Source organism: Dipodomys ordii, unplaced genomic scaffold (genome assembly GCF_000151885.1).
Source record: "Dipodomys ordii isolate 6190 unplaced genomic scaffold, Dord_2.0 Scaffold128, whole genome shotgun sequence".
Taxonomy (NCBI): domain Eukaryota; kingdom Metazoa; phylum Chordata; class Mammalia; order Rodentia; family Heteromyidae; genus Dipodomys; species Dipodomys ordii.
The window spans coordinates 1,467,710-1,490,419 of record NW_012267344.1 but is presented as its reverse complement, the minus strand read 5'-3'; the positions used below and the strand labels follow the sequence as shown (position 1 = coordinate 1,490,419).

General features: G+C 50.4%; 1 protein-coding gene across 1 annotated transcript; it reads right to left on the bottom strand.

Annotated features, from left to right (window-relative positions):
* Positions 1-9,966: 9,966 nt before the first annotated feature.
* Positions 9,967-22,452, bottom strand: Lztfl1 (leucine zipper transcription factor-like 1). The gene is made up of 10 exons (XM_013030296.1): positions 22,259-22,452; positions 20,601-20,725; positions 19,404-19,598; positions 16,876-16,936; positions 15,142-15,213; positions 13,840-13,905; positions 13,676-13,753; positions 12,685-12,861; positions 11,332-11,435; positions 9,967-10,265 (listed from the first exon to the last, which is right to left on the bottom strand). Exons 1-10 carry the CDS (start codon positions 22,259-22,261, stop codon positions 10,247-10,249), a joined length of 900 nt encoding a protein of 299 aa, XP_012885750.1. The 5' UTR covers positions 22,262-22,452; the 3' UTR covers positions 9,967-10,246.
* Positions 22,453-22,710: the final 258 nt, after the last annotated feature.

The following is a 22,710-nucleotide window of genomic DNA, read 5'->3' as shown; positions in this document are numbered from 1 at the left end:
TGTGGAGAGGCCTACGCAGAGCGCGGAGAGGCCTACGCAGAGCGTGGAGAGGCCTACGCAGAGTGCGGAGAGGCCTGCGCAGAGTGCGGAGAGGCTGAGAGGCCTGCGTAGAGTGTGGAGAGGCCTACGCAGAGCGCGGAGAGGCCTACGCAGAGCACGGCGAGGCCTACGCAGAGCGCGGAGAGGCCTACGCAGAGCGCGGAGAGGCCTGCGCAGAGCGGAGAGGCCTACGCAGAGTGCGGAGAGGCCTACGCAGAGCGCGGAGAGGCCTGCGCAGAGTGCGGAGAGGCCTACGCAGAGTGCGGAGAGGCCGAGAGGCCTGCGCAGAGTGCGGAGAGGCCGAGAGGCCTGCGTAGAGTGTGGAGAGGCCTACGCAGAGCGCGGCGAGGCCTACGCAGAGCGCGGAGAGGCCTAGCAGAGTGCGGAGAGGCTTACGCAGAGTGCGGCGTGGTCTACACAGAGTACGACAGGCCTGCGGAGAGTGCGGAGAGGCCTACGCAGAGCGTGGAGAGGCCTACGCAGAGTGCGGAGAGGCCTGCGCAGAGTGCGGAGAGGCCGAGAGGCCTGCGTAGAGTGTGGAGAGGCCTACGCAGAGCGCGGAGAGGCCTACGCAGAGCGTGGAGAGGCCTACGCAGAGTGCGGAGAGGCCTGCGCAGAGTGCGGAGAGGCCGAGAGGCCGGCGTAGAGTGTGGAGAGGCCTACGCAGAGCGCGGAGAGGCCTACGCAGAGCGTGGAGAGGCCTACGCAGAGTGCGGAGAGGCCTGCGCAGAGTGCGGAGAGGCCGAGAGGCCGGCGTAGAGTGTGGAGAGGCCTATGCAGAGCGCGGAGAGGCCTACGCAGAGTGCAGAGAGGCCTGCGCAGAGTGCGGCGTGGTCTACACAGAGTACGACAGGCCTGCGGAGAGTGCGGCGAGGCCTACGCAGAGCACGGCGAGGCCTACGCAGAGCGCGGCGAGGCCTGCGCAGAGCGCGGAGAGGCCTGCGCAGAGTGCGGAGAGGCCTGCGCAGAGTGCGGAGAGGCTTACGCAGAGTGCGGCGTGGTCTACGCAGAGTACGACAGGCCTGCGGAGAGTGCGGCGAGGCCTGCGCAGAGTATGGAGAGGCCTGCGGAGAAGCGTCAAGGCCTACGCAGAGCGCAGAGAGGCCTGCGGAGAGTGCGGAGAGGCCTGCGGTGAGCACAGAGACCCATGGAGAGCAGAGAGGCCCGCGGAGAGTGGGGAGCCCTGGGCGAAGGAGGGAAAAGGAACCCCTCCTCCCCCTTGGAGGTTGCAGCTGCTCCCAGTCCTCAGGTAACCCCAGGACAGGGTTGCACACCCACTAATAAGACTCCTTTGTCACTTTTTTTTTTTTGGAGGGGGATCTGGTGCTCCACCACTTGAGCCACAGCGCCAGTTGTGTGGTTTTCTGGTGGTTCCTTGGAGAACAGAGTCTCAGGGATTTTCCTGCCCAGGCTGGCTTTGAACCGTGATCCTCAGCTCTCATTCTCCCAAGTAGCTGGGATGACAGGCAGGAGCCCCCAACTCCGCTGTGAGGTTTTGATAACTTCTGGACTGTCACCCAGCCGAGAGCACCTTCTTCTTTCCCAGCCTAGGAAGATCCTTCCCATTCTTCCTCATCCAGATGAGACATGACCCTCTATTTTAGGACGTCTGGGTGCTCCGTCCCCAGCTAGAATAAACTTCTCCCTCATCTTTGAGGTGCCACGTTGTTTTGGGGGAGAGCCGTGTGTGTGTGTGACAGAGGCATGGGGAATGGCGCACTTTTCTCTGACACCTAGAACTGTCCTGACTGGACTTAGGGCCCCAGAAAGTCAGCATTGCAGCTTGTCAAAATGCAGGTTCTGACTCTGGAGATTCTACGGTTCCCACAAGTGCCAACACCACGCCCCCCCCAGCCCCACCTCCTGAGGCTGGTGTGGGAAGTCACAGGTTCAAATTCCCCATCCAAGTCAGACCTGTGAGTCATTCCCACACCCCTGCCACCCACACGCACTGTTTCTGTGACCCAGTATTTCTGATGTTGGTGAACCAGACGTACGGGTTCTTTTGGTCCTTTCCTTTTCCCTTCCCTACCCCTTCCTCCTTCCCTCCCTCTTTTTCCTTTAGTGCCCAAGAAACCCCACGAGGTGTCTGTGGACTTGTGCCCAGGGCTGGCACAGAGTTTCTGTGTGGAACTTCATTTGCACACAGCCCGTGTCCCCAAGGTGCCAAGAAGACCCACAGTGGGGGGCTTTGCCTCTCTTTGCAGAGGTCCCGGAATCCACATGTCTTTGCCGAACTTTGCCATGAGATAAAATCTAAAGTTTGGACCCTCAAACCAGCCACATTTCAAGACTGTGAGAACCATATCAGCCAAGTGCCTAGTGTCTACCGTGTGGGCACAGAACCCTGGAGGCCCTGTTCCACGATGGCTCTGTCCAGGAGCATCTTTCTCTGGGTCTTCATGTTTTTCTTCTGACCCTCCCTTCCCCCCAGGAGAGGTGCCCCCTTCTCTCTCATCAGCCCCTGGGATTGGTGATCAGAGTGCTGGCTCAAACTCTAGGAGAGCCACAAGGGCTGAAGGTGACTCCACCCGCTGTAGGCTAGAACTCGTATTCTCTCCTGTGAACCCCAGTGCCTGCTCTCTCTGTCCTCTGACGCCCCCGACTCTGGCCCTCCCATTTTCCCGGTGCCTCCCTCTTCTTGCCCTGGACCTCACGGATGGTCAGTTCCCAACCTCTCCCTCCCTCCCTTCCCACCTTTGCCCTCTTCTCCTTTTGCTCTCTTTCTCAGCCCTGGGCTGCCCCAAACTCTCGGATTTCTGAGCTACTTTAGAAGACTGTCATGGGGGAGGCTTCTGGAAAAGTCTCCCGGAGAGGTGACTGTGTCTGCAGCAGCACAGGTGTGAGTTTGAGCAGGTGGCTGGTGCTCAGGTCCTTGGTGAGCTGTCTGTGGATGGCCCTGGGCTGGAGTTCCAGATCTTCTCTTGTGCCTTGAAATCTCACTGTCCTGGTGAACCCCAAGGATAGCTGACAAACAGCACACTCCCTGGTATGGATCTTTACATACCATTAGGTCTCCTAATACTGAGCGTGGCTTCTCACCACTGTCTATGGCTTCTGCATCCCGCCCTCTCCCCTGCGATGATCTCCCCTCACCCCAATAGGGCTAATGCCTTTTCTTCTTCCCCTCTTTCCCTCCATTCTCTCCCTCCTTTACTCCCCCCTCCCCTTCCTTTTTCTCCTGTCCTTCCCCTTCATTTTCCCCTCCCCCCTCACTTTCCTCTTCTTTTCCCTTTCCTCCCACTGCTTCAAAATATTTCTCAGATTCCATTAGCAGCACGTTTTAAAACACTCTAGGCAGCCGGGTGCTGGTGGCTCACGCCTGTAATCCTAGCTACTCAGGAGGCTGAGATCTGAGGATCGCGGTTCAAAGCCAGCCCGGGCAAGAGACCGTGAGACTCCTATCTCCAATAAACCACCAGAAAACCGGAAGTGGCGCTGTAGCTCAAGTGGTAGAGCGCTCGCCTTGAGCTGAAGAGCTGAGGGACAGCGCCCAGGCCCAGAGTTCAGGCCCCACGACTGGACCTCCCCCCAAAAAAAATAAATAAAAAAACAAAAACAAAAGACCTCAGCGCTCCCAGAGACTCAGCTATAAATGTCAAACATGGCCACTTTGGAGAGACAGAGGTGTCCAGAAAGTAGCCTACGTCCTTTTTTCGCCCCAGTGAGTTAACACAACTAAAAAGATTGCAGGCTGGACATTGTTCAGAGAAGTGGGAGCAGAACAAACTCATTTTTCCCCCCAGGTCAGGGAGAACAGATGCAGAAATGAGCTGATTTAGAAAGCACTGTAGCATCTCCCCAGGACCGCTGAGTCTAATCACTGGGTCCAAGCAGGCCTCGGCCTGAAGCTTGCTAGGGAACCACAGGCCCGGAGGGCATTGATGAGGCCTTTGGGCCTTTTTGTTGGTCTTGGCTGCATTCCTTCCTTCCCTGCAAATAGTTCTGCTGGGGACATGAGACCAAGGGCAACAGAGGCAATAATGGAGTTGGGGTGGGGTGGGGGGAGGAAGGAAAGCAGGAAGAAACACTGGGTAAATATTTTCAAGGGTCGCGGTGCACCTGGGACCGAGCTGTCTCTATCAGCGGGGCCCTCCGAAGAGTCGCACTGAGGTCCTGCCAGCTTTTGTGCACATTCCTCTTTCCCAACAGGAGAAGCCCTGGGTGTCCCAGACTTGGTCAGAAAACACACAGGCTTTTGTTTTTACCAACTCAGGGTTCAGAGGATGTTTGATGTCTTTTCACGTCTCAACCCTCAGAAAAAATGTGGTGTGTGCTGAGTAGTAACGAACCAGCCTCACAGGGGAGCGGTGAGAAATGCACACTGGATTAAAAAAAAAAAAAGAAAAGACATTCCCATTCCCTCATCCCTCCCCCACCCCACCCCCTGCCCCAGCAAGGTCTTTGTAGGCCTGTTAAGCTCTGAAAAAAAACAAAAAAACACTAGGCTCTAAACCTGGCTGTACATCAGGTTCATCTCTATAAAGTTTTGAAAAAACAGCACTGAGCTCGACTGTGGTGAGTGCAGGCTGGGTGTGGTAGGGCATGCCTATAATCCCAGCCCTTGGGAGGATTGAAAGTTCAAGGCCAGTCTGGGATACATCTAAACCAACCTCCCCCCACCCCACCACCACCACTACCACCACCACCACCACCACAAAAAACCCCAAAGCCTCAAGTCCTAAGCGGGGGAAAAATATACCCGGAAGAGCTGTCCCTTTGTGTCTGGCATCAGAGAGAGGCTGCCTTTCCCCAGGAGAGCCGTACCTCTCAGCACCACCCTGCCAACTCACGTTGCTGACCTTGATGGGTCTGTGATCTTTTCCTCTGCTGAATCCTTCTTTTACCTGCTTCTCAAGTGCTCCATCTTCCCTAACCGTGCTCCTCTATGATCCACTCCCATCTGCCCTTTCTCCATCTGGAGAAATTTCTTCTCTAAAGCTGGGCTCCAGTGGCTCACGCCTGTCATCCTAGCTACTCAGGACACTGAGATCTGAGGATCATGGTTCAAAGCCAACCCCGGGCAGCAAAGTCCGTGAGACTCTTACCTCCAATGAACCACCAGAAAACCAGAAGTGGCACTGTGGCTCAAGTGGTAGAGCGCTCGCCTTGAGCTGAAGAGCTGAGGGACAGCACCTAGGCCCAAGGTTCAAGTCCCACAACTGCCCCCCCCCAAAAAAAGAAATTTCTTCTCTAAAATAGTCAACAGGAAAAGGCCTTCGAGCCACAAATTTCTTCTCATGAAATCAAAACTGTCCCCTGTGCCACATTGCCTCAGACTAGTGCAAGAGCTGTGTGTGTGTATGTATGTCATACCAGTACTGGGGCTTGAACTCAGGACTTTATACTCTTGCTCTATGGCTAGTGCTCTTCCATTTAAGCCGCGTCTCCTCCGCTTCAGGGTTTTTGCTAGTTAATTGAGATAAAAGTCTCTCCGATTTATCTGCCTGGGCTGGCTTTGAACCTTGATCCATCCTTATATCTCAGCCTCCTGTGTAACTAGGATTATAGGTGTGGTACACATTTATAGAGTACTCCTTGTACTGGAGCAAAGAGCAGCTGGAACCTCCCTGCCCAGTGTCTGCAACAGCATGGATAAATAAAACATCAGAGTATTCCAGCGGGGGAGTACTATGCAGCCATGAAAATGAGCAAACAGGTACTTACAAGCACAGTGTTGGATGGAGGAGGACGTGGCGGAATGGGATTCCAGCCACGTGGGCCCTAACGGCCTGTCCACACAGCATGGGCACCTCAAAGGGCCTTTGCCATGCTCACTTGGTTCCAGGTGCTTTTACCTCCTGGCTGAATCCTTCCTTTGTTCAATGCCCCAGGGCCCTGCAGCAAAATCCATTCTCCTCCTCCTCCGTCACTGTTACTATCGCCATGGCATTCTCTGCCCCCTGCCCTGCTGTGGGAGTCCAGTGGTAAACTCCCCACCCATAGCTCCATCCACAGCTCACACCCATGCGGGGGACCTTAGTTGTGAAAAAGGATTTTGCACATGTACTAAGCTAAGCGTCTTGACATGATTCTGCAGTAGGGTGGGCACTTTGTCCTTAGAGGCAAAGAAGACACACAGATGAGAAGCTGCTGTGAACACAGAGGCAGAGACTGGACGGATGTGTTGATCGATCGGCCGAGGACTGGAAGGCTGGCGGGTGACGACCAGAAGCTACAAGAGAGGACTGCTGCAGCAATCCCCCCAGCCTGCAGAAGAACCAAGTCTACCGACACCTCGATTTCACGCTTCTGAACTTGTGAGTGGGTACATTTCCGTTTTAAAGCCACCAAATAAAACAGGGAATGCACAGCTGGGAAATGAATGCCTAAACTACAGGACTTCATACTGTCGAAGACACTGGGGACGGTTTTGCTCATGATCTCTATCACATACTTGATAACGTAGCAGGCTTGTTCCCCCCAAAAGTGAATGTAGGAAGTCAGATCAATGAAGACTGGCGAAAGTCTCCTACTACTGTATGGTTAGATGTAATAGATGCAGACACCGGAGTGCTCCTCAGGGACAAAGGAGTGAATTGCTGGGGTGGAGCTAAGTGTAGCTCAGGGGTACACGGCCTGCCTAGCACGCAGGAAGCCATGGCTTCCAGCCTTTGCCCCCCCAAAATAAGCTACTGACATATGCTCCAATAGGGATGAATGTGAACTACATTTTGTGGAGTGAAAGGCAGACTTAGAGATTACTGTGTGATTCCAGGCAAGACCAGTCTATCCAGAGCAGAGCAGCGATTGCTGAGCCACGAAGGGGCTTCTTCAGATGATGTGTTCTGGCGGTGGTCACATGGGCCAAACCCATCAAACTGGATACTCTCTCTTATTTATTTGTGTGTGTGTGTGTGTGCCATCCCTGAGCTTTTTATGCTCAAGATTCCAATTGGTTTCCAACCACAGTCCTTAGGTCTCAGCCTCCTGAGTAGCTGGGATTACAGGTGTGAGCCACCAGCGCCCGGCTCAATCTGTACTCTCAACATGAGTGCATTGCTCTTTTATCACCTCACAGAGTTGACAGTGTAATAACGCAAATGTTTTCCTAAAGCCAATAGCGATGCAGCCTCAGACCCCTGTGATAAGAAGCCATAATTGATGTAGCAAGAATGTCTAGTACCAGGGGATAGAAGATGATAATAAAACCAGACTCACAAAACAAGTCGTTGGCAGTTACAGGGAAACAGAGATAATCAGGCCATGTGTAGGCCGCGCAGTGTCAGCAGCTCGCAGCCTTAGCAGTGCAAGGCTTCCGCCGGCTTCACAGGACAGCCCGCCTGGGAAGGGGTCATCTTCCCCATCACCTCTCTCCTGCTCCTCCATGTCTACCTGCCTTGCCTGCCCTCCCCCCTCCCTCCCTCCCCCCTCCCTCCTCCCTCCCTCCCTTGGTTCTGGGGTTTGAACCCAGGGCCTCATGCTTGCCAAGCAGGTTCTCTACCACCAAACCATGACTCCAGCCTCCCTTCTGCAGACAGATCGCTGCTTTCAGTGATTTACAAAGAGGAGTAAACACTAGTTGAACTATTCAAAGGTTACAGTTGAAGATGATTGGGGATCACACTTTTTTTTTTTTTAAGTTAATCATTTCTGGATGGCTTTCAAATAACAAGAGGTTTTACAAGGAAGGAAAATTCCAGGTCAGACTCTCTGGTGAGTAAGGATGCCCAAACCTCCCATTGTGTGTTTCAGCAAGACATCAAAGGCCAGCACCTACCGTCTGGGTCAGGCCCTGGCTGGGGAGACCCGATGGAGGCAGACACGTGTGTGAGCCCCGCTAGGGTGGAGCTGAGGGTTGTAAAAAAGGAAGGGAGCCAGCAGGATTGATTGCCAGGCCCAAAGAATTGCCAGACACCAGAGACCCTTGGCACGGGAGGGCCACACCTTTCTATTTCTGGGTTGGCTGCTACGCGTGCAGTGGCACTGGGAAGGGAGAGTGAACTTGGGCTAGGCGGTGTCCCCGGCCACACGGCCCACGAAGGGCGGACAGCAGAGGGCTGACTGCCAGCTGCTGAATGCGCAGGGAGGGGCCACAGTCCTTTAGTCCAGGAACAGAGCGAGCCCAAGGTCAGCCTCCGTGTGGTGGTAGGGATGAATTAATGAGCTGCGGGTAGAGTGAGAGTGAGCGTGTGTGCTGCGGCTTCCCCAGACAACACGAGGGACGGTAAGCTGAAGGTGGGAGCTTTCTGGATCCTTCTCCTCTACACCCCAAGGATGACAGCTAATCAAAACATGCAGAATGATGGGCGCGGTAGGTTACAGGCTAACCTGCTACTCAGAAGCCATGTCCAGACCACAGGGACAGAGCCTACTCCCGCTACAGCCACTCAGCAAAATGACAGAGGGCCAGGTGCCGGTGGCTCACGGCTGCCATCTACTTGGGAGGCTGAGATCTGAGGATCACAGTTCAAAGCCAGCCCAGGCAGGAAACTCCGTGAGACACTGATCTCCGATGAACCACCAGAAAACCAGAAGTGGTGCTGTAGCTTGAGTGGTAGACTATGCTGTGCTAAAGGATGCAAATAAGCCAAACGGAACAAGCCACACAAAAGGCGGCTAAGCCAGAAGCTAAGTTGTGCTTCCAGGCAGAAGCCGAAGCCCACCCGCTGCGGATGCGCCCCTCATTCCTGAGTGGTTAAGTTTCAGGGATTCAGAAATACTTCTGATTTTATTATCAGACAAGTGGGGACAGAATGCGCAGGGTTTCATCGAAGTTGCTCACATAAAACCCAAGTTGCAATTCTACTTCTCACACGCTCCTCCCCTCCTGGCTACCAGCGAGAGAGAACAGTGCAGGACACACCGTCGAGTTTGAGCCAGTGTGCAGTTACACGTTCTGTGTGTCTTTTTTACACAACTTCCTGGGCTGCAGACGATGCCATTGTGTTTTTGGAGCTACAGAAATACAGCACACACATGCACAAGCCTGACTGCAAGCAATGAGGAGTATGTGCCATGTCGAGGAACTCCTTTAATGAAAGATTTTCACTGCAGAAGCAGAGTGGCCTTTCTTAGAAGTGCTCGTGGAGGGGCGACACTTGCTTTGGAAGTGGGACAGTCCCAGATGGCTGGAGGTTCGTGTGTGGAAGGCCCTTCTTCCTGGAGCGCTACGGCGGTGAGCAGGTCTGCTGCCCAGGTTCTAATGGTTTATCCACAATCACCTGGCTATGTAATCAAAATGTACAGAAATGGAATTCAAACCTCTTGGTAACTCGTTCCTATAGATACATGTATACATACTGGACCTCAAAGTCCAGTCCTGAGATCTGCCACCTGCCGTTTAAGTTTTTGAAGTTTGTTTTTTTGCCAGTCCTGGGGCTTGAACTCAGGGCCTGGGCGCTGTCCTTGAGCTTCATTTGCTCAAGGCTAGCGCTCTACCACTTGAGCCACAGCGCCACCTCCAGCCTTTTCTCTGTGTGTGGTACTGAGGAATCAAACCCAGGGCTTCATGCATGCTAGGTGAGCACTCTTACCACTGAGCCACCTTCCCAGCCCCTTGTCGTCGTTTTCTGAAGCATATACTTTAAAGGAATATTCTGGAAACAAGTTGAAAAGATTTCTCTGAGTCCATTTGTTTTCTCAAGTGTAGAGGTACAAGGGGGATCTGAGTTCCCCTGAGACTCAAGTGCTAAGTCTTGCTGCCTAAGATGCCTGTCCCGCCCCTGCTGAAACATCCTTCGGCTAGACAGAGCAAAGCCCCACATGCTCACTGTGGTTATCTGCCTTATCTAGAATAGACATGATCTGCATTTCCCAAACCTTGTTTGATGCTCAAGCAAGAGTAAATGCATTCAGAATTTCATTTTCAAAAACAGAAATAAGATTTATTTGTAATCGCTATCTTGGACCACTCTTACTTCTTTTCACCTTTGGGGAATGGATGATGAGAGGCATACCAGCTTCTCTAGGATGTATTTTTCTTTAAAAAAGACACTCTTTATCTGAACACACAGGCTAAGACCCTCTGCACGGAACCGTTCTCTGCATGCACACGGAGACTGCGGAGCCCTGAGCACACAGCCCCTTCCGGCAAGAGAACTGAAAAGTCAGAACTTTCATTGTAAGCATTAAAAGCAAAGCTTCAATATTAGAAAAATAGGAGCGAGACTAGATGATGACAAAGTACTTGGGAACAGGTGCCCGCTGCGGGAGGGGCGGCTCCACGGCCAGGTGGCAGGCTCTGGGGGCCATCTTCAGGCGTCAGTCAGTCTTCAGCCTCGTATCTGGAATGTAAACGAGCACAGCCATGAGGCCTTTGGTCCCGGCTTTCCTAATAGCTGTCAGATAGGTTTGCCTGACCATCTCTAGCAGCTAGCGCAGTCGTGCTGCAGGGCGCCATTTTCTCTCTTTTCTGGGTCACTACTGGGAGGTGTTGGGTATGTTCAGGAGTTAGGATGGCACTCAGTGCTCTCTCTTCAGCAGTTAGATCCCAGATGGCTGAGTACCACCCTCAGCTCAACATCCACAGCAGTGACGACGTGAGTTACGGGTCAGGAAGCTCCTGTGAGACCAAATCTCATGCTGAATTCACTTTCTGGCTAGTGCCTCACGCCTGTAATCCCAGCAACTCAGGAGGCTGACATCTGAGGACTGAGGTTTGATGCCAATCCAGGCAGGAAAATCCATGAGACACTTATCTCCAATGAATTAGCAACCAAAGGCAGAAGTGGAGCTGTGGCTCAAGTGGTAGAGCACCAGCCTTGAGTGAAAAAGCTCAGGGACAGCCAAGTTCAAGCCCTAGTATTGGCACGCATACACACACACACACAAACACACTTGGATTTGTACTCTGTAATGTGGTAAAGAAAAAAAGCTGGCTGAATTTCTAGGCAAAACCACGGATGACAAAGCTAACTCTGGTTGGCAGATGACGCGGGAGTGGGCAGACCCCATAGAGGAGAAGTGTCTACAGATGCCTTTCCCGCTTCGTGACTTTCACTGCAAGACCCAGTACAGCGAGAAGCGTGGAAAGCTCTAGCTGTGCTAGAGCAGCGGCCTGGTGCGTCCTGCGGCCAGGCCAGGCAGCGGGCCCTGCTTCTCTCACACAGAAACCCTGAACAAAGTGAAGGAGCCTGGGCCCGGGGCCTGCGCGCCGGGTGCACACGGCGGAGCCTGGGCCCGGGGCCTGCGTGCCGGGTGCACACGGCGGAGCCTGGGCCCGGGGCCTGCGTGCTGGGTGCACACGGCGGAGCCTGGGCCGGGGGCCTGCGTGCCGAGTGCACACGGCGGAGCCTGGGCCCGGGGCCTGCGTGCTGGGTGCACGCGGCGCAGGGGCAGCGGCTTCCTTACTTTGCCAGTCGTTTCCTCAGGTCTTTGATCTGGTCGTTCTTCTTGGTGAGAATCTCTTTCATGTTTCGATAGGCTGCTGTCTGTTGAAATTTCTTCTCTAATTCCTGTGCAAGCAAAAGAATGCCAGCTGTTACTAACAGAGAGTTACGCAGAGAATAACACGTGTGATGGAAAGGCATTTTTAAATTTTTTTGGCAGTCGTGGGGCTTGAACTCAGGGCCTGGGTGCTGTCCCTGAGCTTTTTCACTCAAGGCTATTACTTTACCACTTGAGCCACACTGCCATTTCCAGTTTTCTACTGGTTCATTGGAGGAGAGAGACAGACTTTCCTGAGTTGGTGTGGAACCACGATCCTCAGATCTCAGCCTCCTGAGTAGCTTAGGAAGACAGACATAAGCCACCAGCACCCAGCAAAAAATGAGTATTTTGCTCTAAACTTACTGATTCTTTGCTTAATTTCTGATTTCCTTACAAAACGTACTTATTTACCTAAATGTTTAAAAACATGGTTTCAAATGAGAAGCCAATACAATTGTAATACTTCCCCATAACATGTTAGCAAAGTAATTCAAGTACACTATATCCCAAACATCAGAAAGCTTTATGAAATCCAACCAAGCCAATATATATGCACATGTGCACGCACGTGCACACACAGAAGATACCATATATACTTATTACTCATCCTTGTTCCGTTGTTACCCAACCCCCAGCAGAACGTGTATTAAACCAACTTTTAGGTAAAATAAACATAATCTTTTTTTAAATCCCAGAGCAATGCCAGTATTTTAGGAAGAAAATTTTTTATTATAATGAATTCTTTTTCTCTTTTAGTAGTTCTGAGGTTGAGTTCAGGGCCTCCAGCTTGCTATGAAGGTGTTTTATAGGTAAGCCAACTTTTTACACTTTATTTTGTGGAGAGTCTCCTATTTTTACCTGGAGCAATCTTAGACCAGGAACTCAGGCAAAGGATTTTTAAAATTAAACTTTAGCATCCTACTGTAAATAGGTGTAGAAGAAGAATGTCATTCCTCTCTGTACATAACTAACGTTAAGATAATACAATAAAACTGGGAGTGGCGCTGTGGCTCAAGTGATAGAGCACTCGCCTTGAGCTGAGGGACAGTGCCCAGGCCCAGAGTTCAAGCCCCACGACCAACCAAGAAAAAAAAAAAAAAGATACAAGAAAAGGTCTAAACTTAAAAAGTGTGCCCGTGCCCCGAGTACCATCATTCACAGAACCCTGAGAACCGGTCTGGCCACCCTGGGTTCATCTCCGTCATCCGGGTCCCTCAGTGCTGCATGCGTCAGCTAAGCAGACACAAGCACACGCAGCCGGCACGCAGCCCACACCTTCTCGGCCATGCTCAGCTGCTCCTGAACCCGGAGGAGGTCGTGCTTGGCTATGACGAGGTTCTCCTCCAGGGACTTCTGGTTTTCGGTCTTGTCACTGAGGGTCTTCTGGAACTCGCTCTTGAGAGCTGCCACTGTGTTTTCCAAGTCACTCAGGTCTTGGGACTTGGTCAAGTCCTTAGGAAAAGGAAATAGGTGAGCATGGCTTCCTGTTGAGATCTGGTGTTTTAGAAGGCGCTGTGGGCAGGGCACCCTTGGCCCAAGGGGTTGTGTCTCGCCCAGAGCAAATGCTCAGCAGTCACCGACTTGTAAATGTACGAAATGTGACTTAGGAATGACCTGCATCCCAGTCTGCACGGAATGGAGCAGGTGTCAACACCTGTGTACCTGAGTTAAGATGGCAACGAAGTTTCATTTTGAAAACTAAAAAAAAAAAAAAAATCCTTGGTTTTAAAAAAAAATCGCCTGGTGCTGGTGGCTCACGCCTGTCATCCTAGTTACTCAGGAAGCTGAGATCTGAGGATTGAGGTTCAAAGCCAGCCCAGGCAGGAAAGTCCGTGAGACTCTGATCCCCAATGAACCAGCAGAAAACTGGAAGTGGTGCTGTGGCTCCAAGTAGCAGAATACTAGACTTGAGCAAAAGAAGCTCAGGCCCTGAGTTCAAGCCCCACAACCGACCAAAAAAAAAAAATCTAAATTCTTTCAGATGGTCTAGGTAGTAGGAAAACCCCACAAAATAACATTTCTATCAAAAATTCAGCAGGTGTATGCTTCAGGCATTACTTAAAAGACAACATGATCAGCTAATAATGATGACTGAGTCTTTGTGTTTGTTTTCAAGATTTTAAGTCTCCAATACAGGGCAGGAAATGGGCATTCTTCCTACTGGGTGAGGAGAGGGAGAGTGAGGGGAGGATGAAGTAGGACTTAATTGTAAACTTTTGACTTCTTTCCACTTAGAAAATGTGAGATAGCTCAAACTTGAACTCACCTGCTTATTTCCTTGGTCAAGTTGTAAATCTTGAAGTGCCTTTTCTAGTTTGGACTTCTCATCCAGTGCATTTGTAGCCTGTAATCAAGTTTAGAGAGAGCACACTGGGTACTTAATATTGTGGTAAGGTCGTTTCTAACTTTGTGAAAGGAATTCTCAATTACCTGCGTTTCAATGGTTTTCAGCCTTGATTTCAACCTCTCATTCTCTTCCTGTAGTCTCAATATTTCCTTGGTGAGGAAATTCAAGTCTCATTATTGTAATTCAGAATCGGAAATTATTTGAAAAAAAAAAGTGTTTCACTTCAGAACTTAAATACAATCAAAACAAATACTCCAAAAACAAGAACCAAACCCGCATGCCCTGGTCAGCGGCAGTATCTCAGTTTCTCTCGGCCCAGCGGCCTCGACACCTTGGAGTAAGCTTTGCTCTAAGACTTCCTGCCCCTTTTCTCTGAAACACACCACCCCTCTGTCAGCCCTTCCCCCAGCCATTCTCCACAGCCCCGCCCCTAACGTCCCTCCAGCTGCTGACCTCCAGCTCCTGCATCACTCATCCCAAACACACATCTGTAAACTCTGTGCACCTGCTCAAGCCAGAAGGGTTCTGAAGGAGACAGGGCAGCCAGGACACGAGAGCCCCGTGTGACTGTCCGGTCTTGTTTCTCAATGTCCTCAAGCACTGCTTAGCGGGGACTCGGACTACTGTGTTCCTTGGCCTGACAGTCCTTCCTTTCTGTGACAGAGTAAAGCCTTCGCCTCCAAGGCCCAGCCCAGGGGCCACCCTACCCTAGCACCTGGATCACTGCACCCCGGGGACGGCACAGAACACAAGGGATTCTCTTATCTTGGCTCTGTCCTTCCAGTGAAACTACCAGATTTTTGACCGTGAAAGTCCAGGTATTATTATTATCAGGTAGGAGTCTTGGTTTTATCTCTAGCAGAATGTTGAGAATATAGGAATCATGAAAAATTGGATTCTGATCATGTTTAGAAATTTTAAAAAAATCCTAGATATTATATGGATCACAAATTCAAAAGCCCATCAATAAACATTGTCCAAAAAAAAAAATACCCTCTTAAGCTGGATGCCGGTGACTCACGCCTGTCATCCTAGCTACTCAGGAGGCTGAGATCTGAGGACCACAGTTCAAAGCCAGCCTGGGCAGGAAAAGTCCTAGAGACTCTTCTCTCCAGTGAACCACCAGAAAATGGGAAGTGGCGCTGTGGCTCAAGTGGTAGAGCGCTCGCCTTGAACTGAAGAGCTGAGGGATAGCGCCGAGGCCCAGAGTTCAAGCCCCACTTCTGACAAAAAGAAATCTCTTCACTGTATCATGGAAAGATGAGAGAAGGCAAGCATGCGGTTTTCTGGCAGCTGGGCACTATCTCGTCAAACTCTGCGGTAGACTTATGACCTTCTTCCTCCCACGACTACCCTAGTGCAGACTTAAGAGGTGACCACATTACCTTGTTTAGGAGTTCTGTTGTTCCGCCTTCATTAAGTGGAACAAGTTTTGGCTTTGTGATATCTATGATGGGCTGAAACAAAAGAAAGAGCTCAAGTTGTGGTCACCCAAGTAAAGCATGTGTCATCATGTGCACTTTTTTTTTTTGTCAGTTGTGGGGCTTGAACTCTGGCCTGAGTGCTGTCCCTCAGCTCTTCAGCTCAAGGCTAGAGCTCTACCACTTGAGCTACAGCACCACTTCCAGTTTTGTGGGGTTTATTGGAGATAACATTTTCACGGTGGGCACTGGTAGCTCACACCTGTCATCCTAGCTACTCAGGAGGCTGAGATCTGAGGATCGTGGTTCAAAGCCAGCCCGGGCAAGAAAGTCCATGAGACTCTTTATCCCCAATAAACCACTAGAAGACCAGAAGTGGCGCTGTGGCTTAAGTGGTAGAGCACTTGCCTTGAGCTGAAGAGTGCAGGGACAGCACCCATGCCCAGAGTTCAAGCTCCGTGACCGACCAAAAAAAAAAAAAAATGTTTCACGGACTTTCCTGCCCAGGCTGGCTTTGAACCGCCATCCTCAGATCTCAGCCTTCTGAATAGCTAGGATTACAGGCTTGACCACCGGTGCCCAGCCGAATGTGCACTTTCTAAGCAGAAGATGGCTACACAAGCATTTCCACCGAGATGTCAGGTTCCCGGGCCCGGGCCCCTGCTGTTTATTCTGAATATGGCCCAGTGCCTAGGACATGCCTGGCCCATAACTTTTAGATACGTATGGGAGGAGGAGGAGGAGAGAAGGAAGGAGGGAGCTCAAAGTTGCAATACTGCCGAGATTTAGGCTTATGCAACAGGTGAACACTAACTTCATATGGATACCCGGACAGTTGTATAGAAGGTAGTAAAAACAAGAATCCATGCTCTCTGATCCGGAGTTTTCTCAGCCAAAAATAAGCCCCAAAGGCATCAACAGAATGCATTTCTTTTTTTTTTTTTGGCCAGTCCTAGTGCTTGGACTCAGGGCCTGGGCGCTGTCCCTGAGCTTCTTTTGCCCAAGGCTAGTGCTCTACCACTTGAGCCACAGCGCCACTTCCAGGTTTTCTCTTGAGTAATATATTGGAGGTAAGAGGCTCATAGACTTTGCTGCCCAGGCTGGCTTTGAACTGTGACCTCAGATCTCAGCCTCCTGCGTAGTGAGGATTGCAGGTGTGAGCCACAGGCCTTACCAAGAAGCATTTCTATGTGTCTCTGTGTGCGTTCAACTTAGCAGTCTTTCAGGTCTTGACAACAGAGATGGGATACAGTGCACCTGTGAAATGGAATGCTAAGTAGCATCACACGGAAAGACAATGTGAGAAAGACAAGTCATTACTACTACTGCCTCCATGTGACCTTGGATACCCTGCTCAAGGTCACAAAGCTGGGGAACAACACAGCTAAGATTTAAACTTGGGTCTGCCTCACTCGGAAGCCAGTGCTGTATAACAGCTGGGTGAATAGTTTGCTTGGCTGAGATTCAGAATGGACTGTAGGGAGAGAGGGGGGGGGGGGAAAGGGAGAGGGAGAGAGATAATAGACAAAAACATTTTTAACAGTTACTTCCAAACTTTTGTCTGCAAAATCTCACAGGCAATTTGTGAATTCTACTCTTAACCCGAAAGTTCTCAGCTACCCCACAAATGTCTAAGGGCCTTGAGCATTTTAAATACTTGCTATTAAGAGGGACAGGCTGAGGTTGACCAAAAATTACCTTTTTATTTGAAGATGTAAATTCTGATTTTTCAAATTCTGCAACTTGTTCTAATAATTCTCTTGAGGATAAAAAGCAAACAAAGAAGAATATTTACTTACAATATATTTAAGCAGAACAAAAGACTAATAAAAATCAATGGAACCAAACTATCACAAGCTAAAGAACACAAATTAGACCAAACTTTACAACATCTAAAGTAAATAATAGGGCCAGGCACCGGTGGCTCATGCCTGTAATCCTAAGTACTCAGAAGGCTGAGATCTGAGAATAGTAATTTGAAGCCAGCCTTGGCAGAAAAGTCCCATGAGACTCTTGTCTCCAGTTAACCCTCAAAACCCAGAAGTGGCGCTGTGGCTCAAGTGGTAGAGAGCCTTAAGAACAAAGAGGTTCAGGGACAGTGCCCAGGCCCTGAACTCAAGCCCTACAACCAACAGCAACAACAAGAAGTAAATAATAGTCACAAATGGTTGAGAATCTAATGGACTCACTAGATGTGGGTGCAAATTGAATCATCTTTGGCACTTTGTGTTGTGTGACTGGGATTTGAACTCAGGGCCTTGCTAAGTGGGTAGTATACCAAACTACTTGAGCCACTCTGCCAGCCCTTTTTCACACTGGATTATTTTGAACAAGGGTCTCACTTTATGCCTGGGCCAGCCTAGACTGTGATCCTTCTATTTCTGCTTCCATGTGCTGCTGGGTTGACAGGCATGCATTACCATGCCCAGCCACTAGTCAAAATGAAACTCCCCTTGGCCCTTCATAATGGCTTTTTTTTTCCTCCCCAAATTGGCATTAAACTACAATCCTCCAGTCTCTGCCTCACAATTAGGATCGCAGGCTTGAGCCTCTATGGTCCTGTTACACATATAATAAGAGACTGCTAGCAATAAAGCTTAATGTTAATACATGAGTGAATCTGTATTTCTCTGAGTGTCTGTATCTCTGAGGTGCGTGGAGAGATCACTCTATTTCATAATAAACACCATTTGCTAACGATGTGATTTTTAATAAAGCCCTCTCAGAAAATGAAGTTCATCTACAACATTTCCTAAAAATAGCATCTCATCTTCCTAGGAAAGGTAGATGGGGTGAGGGCGCCACCTGATGGTTTGCAAAGAGAAAGTAAAGCTGACAAATAACTCTTCTAAGCTTCTTTAAAACCCAAGTCTCCAAGTCCTCTCCGGTCACCTCACAGTTGTACGAGGTCAGTGATCTCCCTTCCCTGTAGTGTTGGTCGGCACTCCACGGGAGCCAGCATGGATGACTCTGCTGTGGCAGGCGTGGCAGAGTTGCCACCCTTCTCTATTTCTTGTGGGTTTTTCTTCGCTGGGACTTGAGTTTTTCTTCACTCAGGGACTCAGTTCGATCGTTTCGCTTTTTCTCTCAAGGCTGGCATTCTATACCATTATGCCACTTTTTGCCGGTTAATTGGATAAAGAATCTCTCGGACTTTCCTACCTTGGGCTGGCTTTGACCCATGATCCTTAGATCTCAGCCTCCTGAGAAACCAGGCGTGAGCCACAGGCTATATTATAGCCTGGCTGATAGGCTTTTTCTTACAGGCAGTTCCAGTTTTGCTGCCTTTACTGTAGTTTGTAAAACTAAATGTGCTCTCCAACATTGTTAGGCTCAACAACATTTCACCAACCTTTTGTATTTTAAAGATAAACATAGGAGTGGCTGGGAAGGTAGCTCAGTGGTAGAGCGCTTGCCTTGCACGCATGAGGCCCTGGGTTCGATTCCCCAGCACCACATAAGCAAAAAGAAAAATGTCAGAAGTGGTGCTGTGGCTCAATTGGTAGAGCGCTCGCCTTGAGCTGAAGAGCTGAGGGACAGCGCCCAGGCCCAGAGTACAGGCCCTACGACCGGACCCAAAAATAAATAAATGAAGATAAACATAGGAGTTTTACATGCAATAACTTAGAAATAAGCTTGTAATGCTACGTGTTTGAACCGATGGTAATTATTATATTTGAATTAATTTCTCATTACATATTACATAGTCTTTATTTCTTAGCTGATTATAAAGACTGACTATAATACTCTTCAAGGTAACAAGAGCTGCTATAAGCAATTAATGGTGCGTGAAGACAACTTATATGCTTTAGAGGCCTTTTTTAAAGTAGGTTGAAACTGGCTGCCTGTAGCTCCTATCTGTAATCATATCTACTGAGAACGCTGAGATCTGAGGATCTCAGCTTAACGCCACCCCAGGTAGGAAATGAGACTTTTATTTTCAAATAACTAGGAAAAAAAAAAAGCCAAAAGTGGAGTTGTGGCTCAAGTGGCAGCGCACTAGCCTTGAGTGAAAAAGCTAAGTGTGCACAAAAGCTAAGAGATGGCACCCAGGCCCTGAGATTAAGCCCCGTACCAACACACAGACACACACAGACTGAATAGTGCCCAAGAGACTGCTCAGCACCTTGTGCTAGCCTACCCAAAGTTTCTTGCCCCAGTATTCCAAGAAGAAAAGCAGCAATGTCATGCCCTAACTGTACCACTGTGGATACAAATTCTTTTACCTGTTTTCTAGCTCCGAGACGTCTGTCTGTAGCTTTAGGTACCATTTCTCAGCCTGTGCAAACAGCTGCCGTAGGAGAAGAACATTGGTATAAGCAGTGTTGATGAGCTCTGACTCCACCTCGCTGTGGACCACGGTCTGCAACCCATTCAGGACTTCGGAGACTTCGTCCGCGGTGAAGGTCTCCTCCACCAGCCTGAGAAAAACACGTGGGATCCCAGCTTCTACATATACAAGAAAAGCAACTTACCAGATCCCAACCCATATTCCTGAACTCTAAAAGCAACTTACCAGATCCCAACCCATATTCCTGAATTCTAAAAGGATTACAGGTAAAAAGCTCTCTAGGAACTGTCTTCTTTGGCAATAAAGCAGATGGGAAAGAAATTAAGGTCAATTTTCATATTCAACGGACCAAACTGTGGCACATTCTTTAAACACGCATGGTGACAAACATTCCTGTACGTTTTTAAATTTCACCTATTCTTTAACCTTTTCAGTAAGAATTTATTTAAATCTAAATTTGTCCTATTTCATTTAATAACTTGTAAGTCACCACAAACAGTTTCACCTTTTTTTTTCCTATTATTTCTGTGGCATTTTACTGGTTGTCTGAATAATGCACATGTTGGTAAACACTTGTGAGGGATAAATGGTAACAATCTCTCACTAAATATTTAGTATTCTTGGGACTCAAAGGAAAAAAAACTTAAAAAACCCATCCTACTCCACAAAAATGACCCCCATTATCAATTATAGCATTGTTAACTTACTCTTAGCTGCGTATGATAACTTGCACCTTTGATAATCTTAGAAATGGATTGTTACAACCTCCGCCCTAGCATCTCCATACCCATCACCAGAAACGATCCACATTCTTATTTGGTTTCCTTAAGAGTTCCCTGAAACCTGGGAACCAATGGCTTATGCCTGTAATTCTAGCTACTCAGGAGGCTGAGATCTGAGGAGTATGGGTTGAAACTAGCCAGTGCAGCAAAGTTCATAGACTCTTCATCTCCAATAAACTACCAAAAGCCAGAAATGGAACTGTTTCTCAAGTGGTAGAGTGTAAACATTGAGCAAAAGAAGTTTAAGAGCAATGCCCAGGCCCTGAGTTCAATCCCCAAGACCAGCACCAAAAAGAAAGAAAAAGAAAAAAAAAAAAAAGGAAGGAAAGAATGAATGAATTCCCTGATACCTGCTCTCCTTGAGGTCTTGGAAGCAGGAGTCTACAGTTTTGAGTCTCAAGATTCTCTTTGAACGAGCAAAGCGCATATAATTAATAACTTCATTTTGGTGGTGTTCATTTAAGCCCAACTCTGCCTGAGAAAACAGAAGTAAGTTGTTAGTCATGAAAAACTGACAAACTAACAAAAATACACAGAAAGGCCAAGTGCCTGTCATCCTAGCTACTCGGGAGGCTGAGACCTGAGGATCCCAGTTTGAAGCCAGCCTGGGCAGGGAAGTCTGTAAAACTCTTATCTCAAATTAAGCACACCAAAAGCTAGAAATACTCTGTAGATGTCAAGTCGGTTTGGGTTAGGGTGTCCCAGAGGCTTCTTTGCTGGTGTTCTGTTTGGCTGGTCTGTCCTTTGGTGAGAGTTTATTCATTTTTGGGTGAAGGGAAAGCAGATCCATGATCTTGACCATGCAACGCTGAAGCACAATCACTTGAGTGTCAGATCTCAGTGGCAGAAATTTTTTAAATGGGTTGGAAGAAATGCCATGAATGGGGGACCCTGAGATGAAGAGATCCCGTATTGGAAAGGTGGATTCTTTTGAGTAACTTTATAAAGTTGCAATTCTCCTCCCCCCAAGCTCCTCGAACTCTTGGATTAATTTTTTTAAATTGTTACTATAAAGGTGATGTACAGCGGGATTACAGATCTGCAAGTCAGATGCAGAGTGTGTTTCTTTTGGGGCCAGGTCCCCCCCCCCAGTTGTATGGTTCATTTCCAACATAGCGTCAAATGCATACCACGTCTGCTTTTTTGGTTGGTTTGGCGCCGGTCCTGGGGCTTGACTTCGGGCCCCGGGCTCTTTCCCTAACCTTTCCCCCCCTTTTTCCTCCTCCAGGATGTACACCATTCCATTTCCAGCTTTCTGGTGGTTCACTGGCAGGTAAGGGTCTCAGGGACTTTCCTGCCGAGGCTGGCTTCGAACTGTGATCGTCCGCGGAGCTAAGGCAAGCTGGGGGCACTGAACTCATGTCTGGGGGAAGGAGGGACCAGTAAAAAAAAAAAAAAACCAAACCAACCCTGCGTGTGTGCGCATGCGTGAACGCCCCCTCCCAACACCGGCCACCTGTGCAGAGGCGAAGGCGGGGCCGGGGGAGCCGAAGTGTGCGTGTGCGCATGCGCGAAGGCCCCGTCAACACCGGCCACCTGTCAGAGGCGAGGGCGAGGGAGCCAAAGGTGTGCGCATGCGCGAAGGCCCCCTCAACACCGACCAGCTGTCAGAGGCGAAGGCGAGGGAGCCAAAGGTGTGCGTGTGCGCATGCGCGAAGGTCCCTTCAACACCAGCCACCTGTCAAAGAGGCGAAGGCCGGGCCGAGGGAGCCGAGGGTGTGCGTGGGCGCATGCGCGAACGTCCCATCAAAGCCCGCCACCTGCGGGGCAGGCCAAAGGTGTGCGTGTGCGCATGCGCCAACGACGTCCACCTCCCCCCCCCCGCCCCCGCCGTCTCCTCCAAACCCGCTCGCCGCCGGACCCGCAGGGCGGAGGGGTGTCCGGGCGGCCCGGGCCTCGCCCGCGCGCAGGGGGACTCGGGGCGAGGGCCTTCCCGGAGCCTGCGCCGCCCGGCGGCCCGCCGTCCCGGGCGAGCCGGCGCTGCGCGGGGGGCCTCGGCTGCACTCACCATGGCGGCGGCGGGGAGGAGTCCGGAGCCGAGCCCGGCGGCAGCCACCAGGTGAGTCGTCTGCCCGCCGCGTTGACGCGTGTCCCCGCCCGCTGGCCGGGACCGCCAGTGGTCGGAGGGAGCGGCAGGTTGTTTGGAAGCCTCCGGTTGCTAATGGGAACGGAGGCGCGAGGACGCGCGGCCGCCGGCCCTCCCCCCACCCCCCCTCCGCGCAGCTGTACGGGCTTCTGATTGGTCCGTGAGGACCACGCGGCGCGGAAGTGTCTGGGAACCGAGCTCGTTCCGCCGTGCCCAATTGGCTGGCGTTGCCTCCGGAAGTCCCGCCTTGTGGTGCACGTTGACCGCGAGGGCCGGCCGCCGTTGCCCCTGGTAACCCGGGGGTGGGGGTGGGGGGCATGGTAGGTCCCCAGTGCGCATGCGCGCTTCAGGATGGGGTCTAGCTTGTGGGGCTG

What these genes read in the sequence shown, in the direction of transcription:
- Lztfl1 (XM_013030296.1), bottom strand. An exon ending in CAAGACCTCAAGGAGAGCAG is followed by an intron (nt 19,599 to 20,600) that starts GTATCAGGGAAT and finishes TGTTTTTCTCAG; the next exon opens with GCTGGTGGAGGAGACCTTCA. An exon ending in CAACAGAACTCCTAAACAAG is followed by an intron (nt 13,906 to 15,141) that starts GTAATGTGGTCA and finishes TTCCTCACCAAG; the next exon opens with GAAATATTGAGACTACAGGA.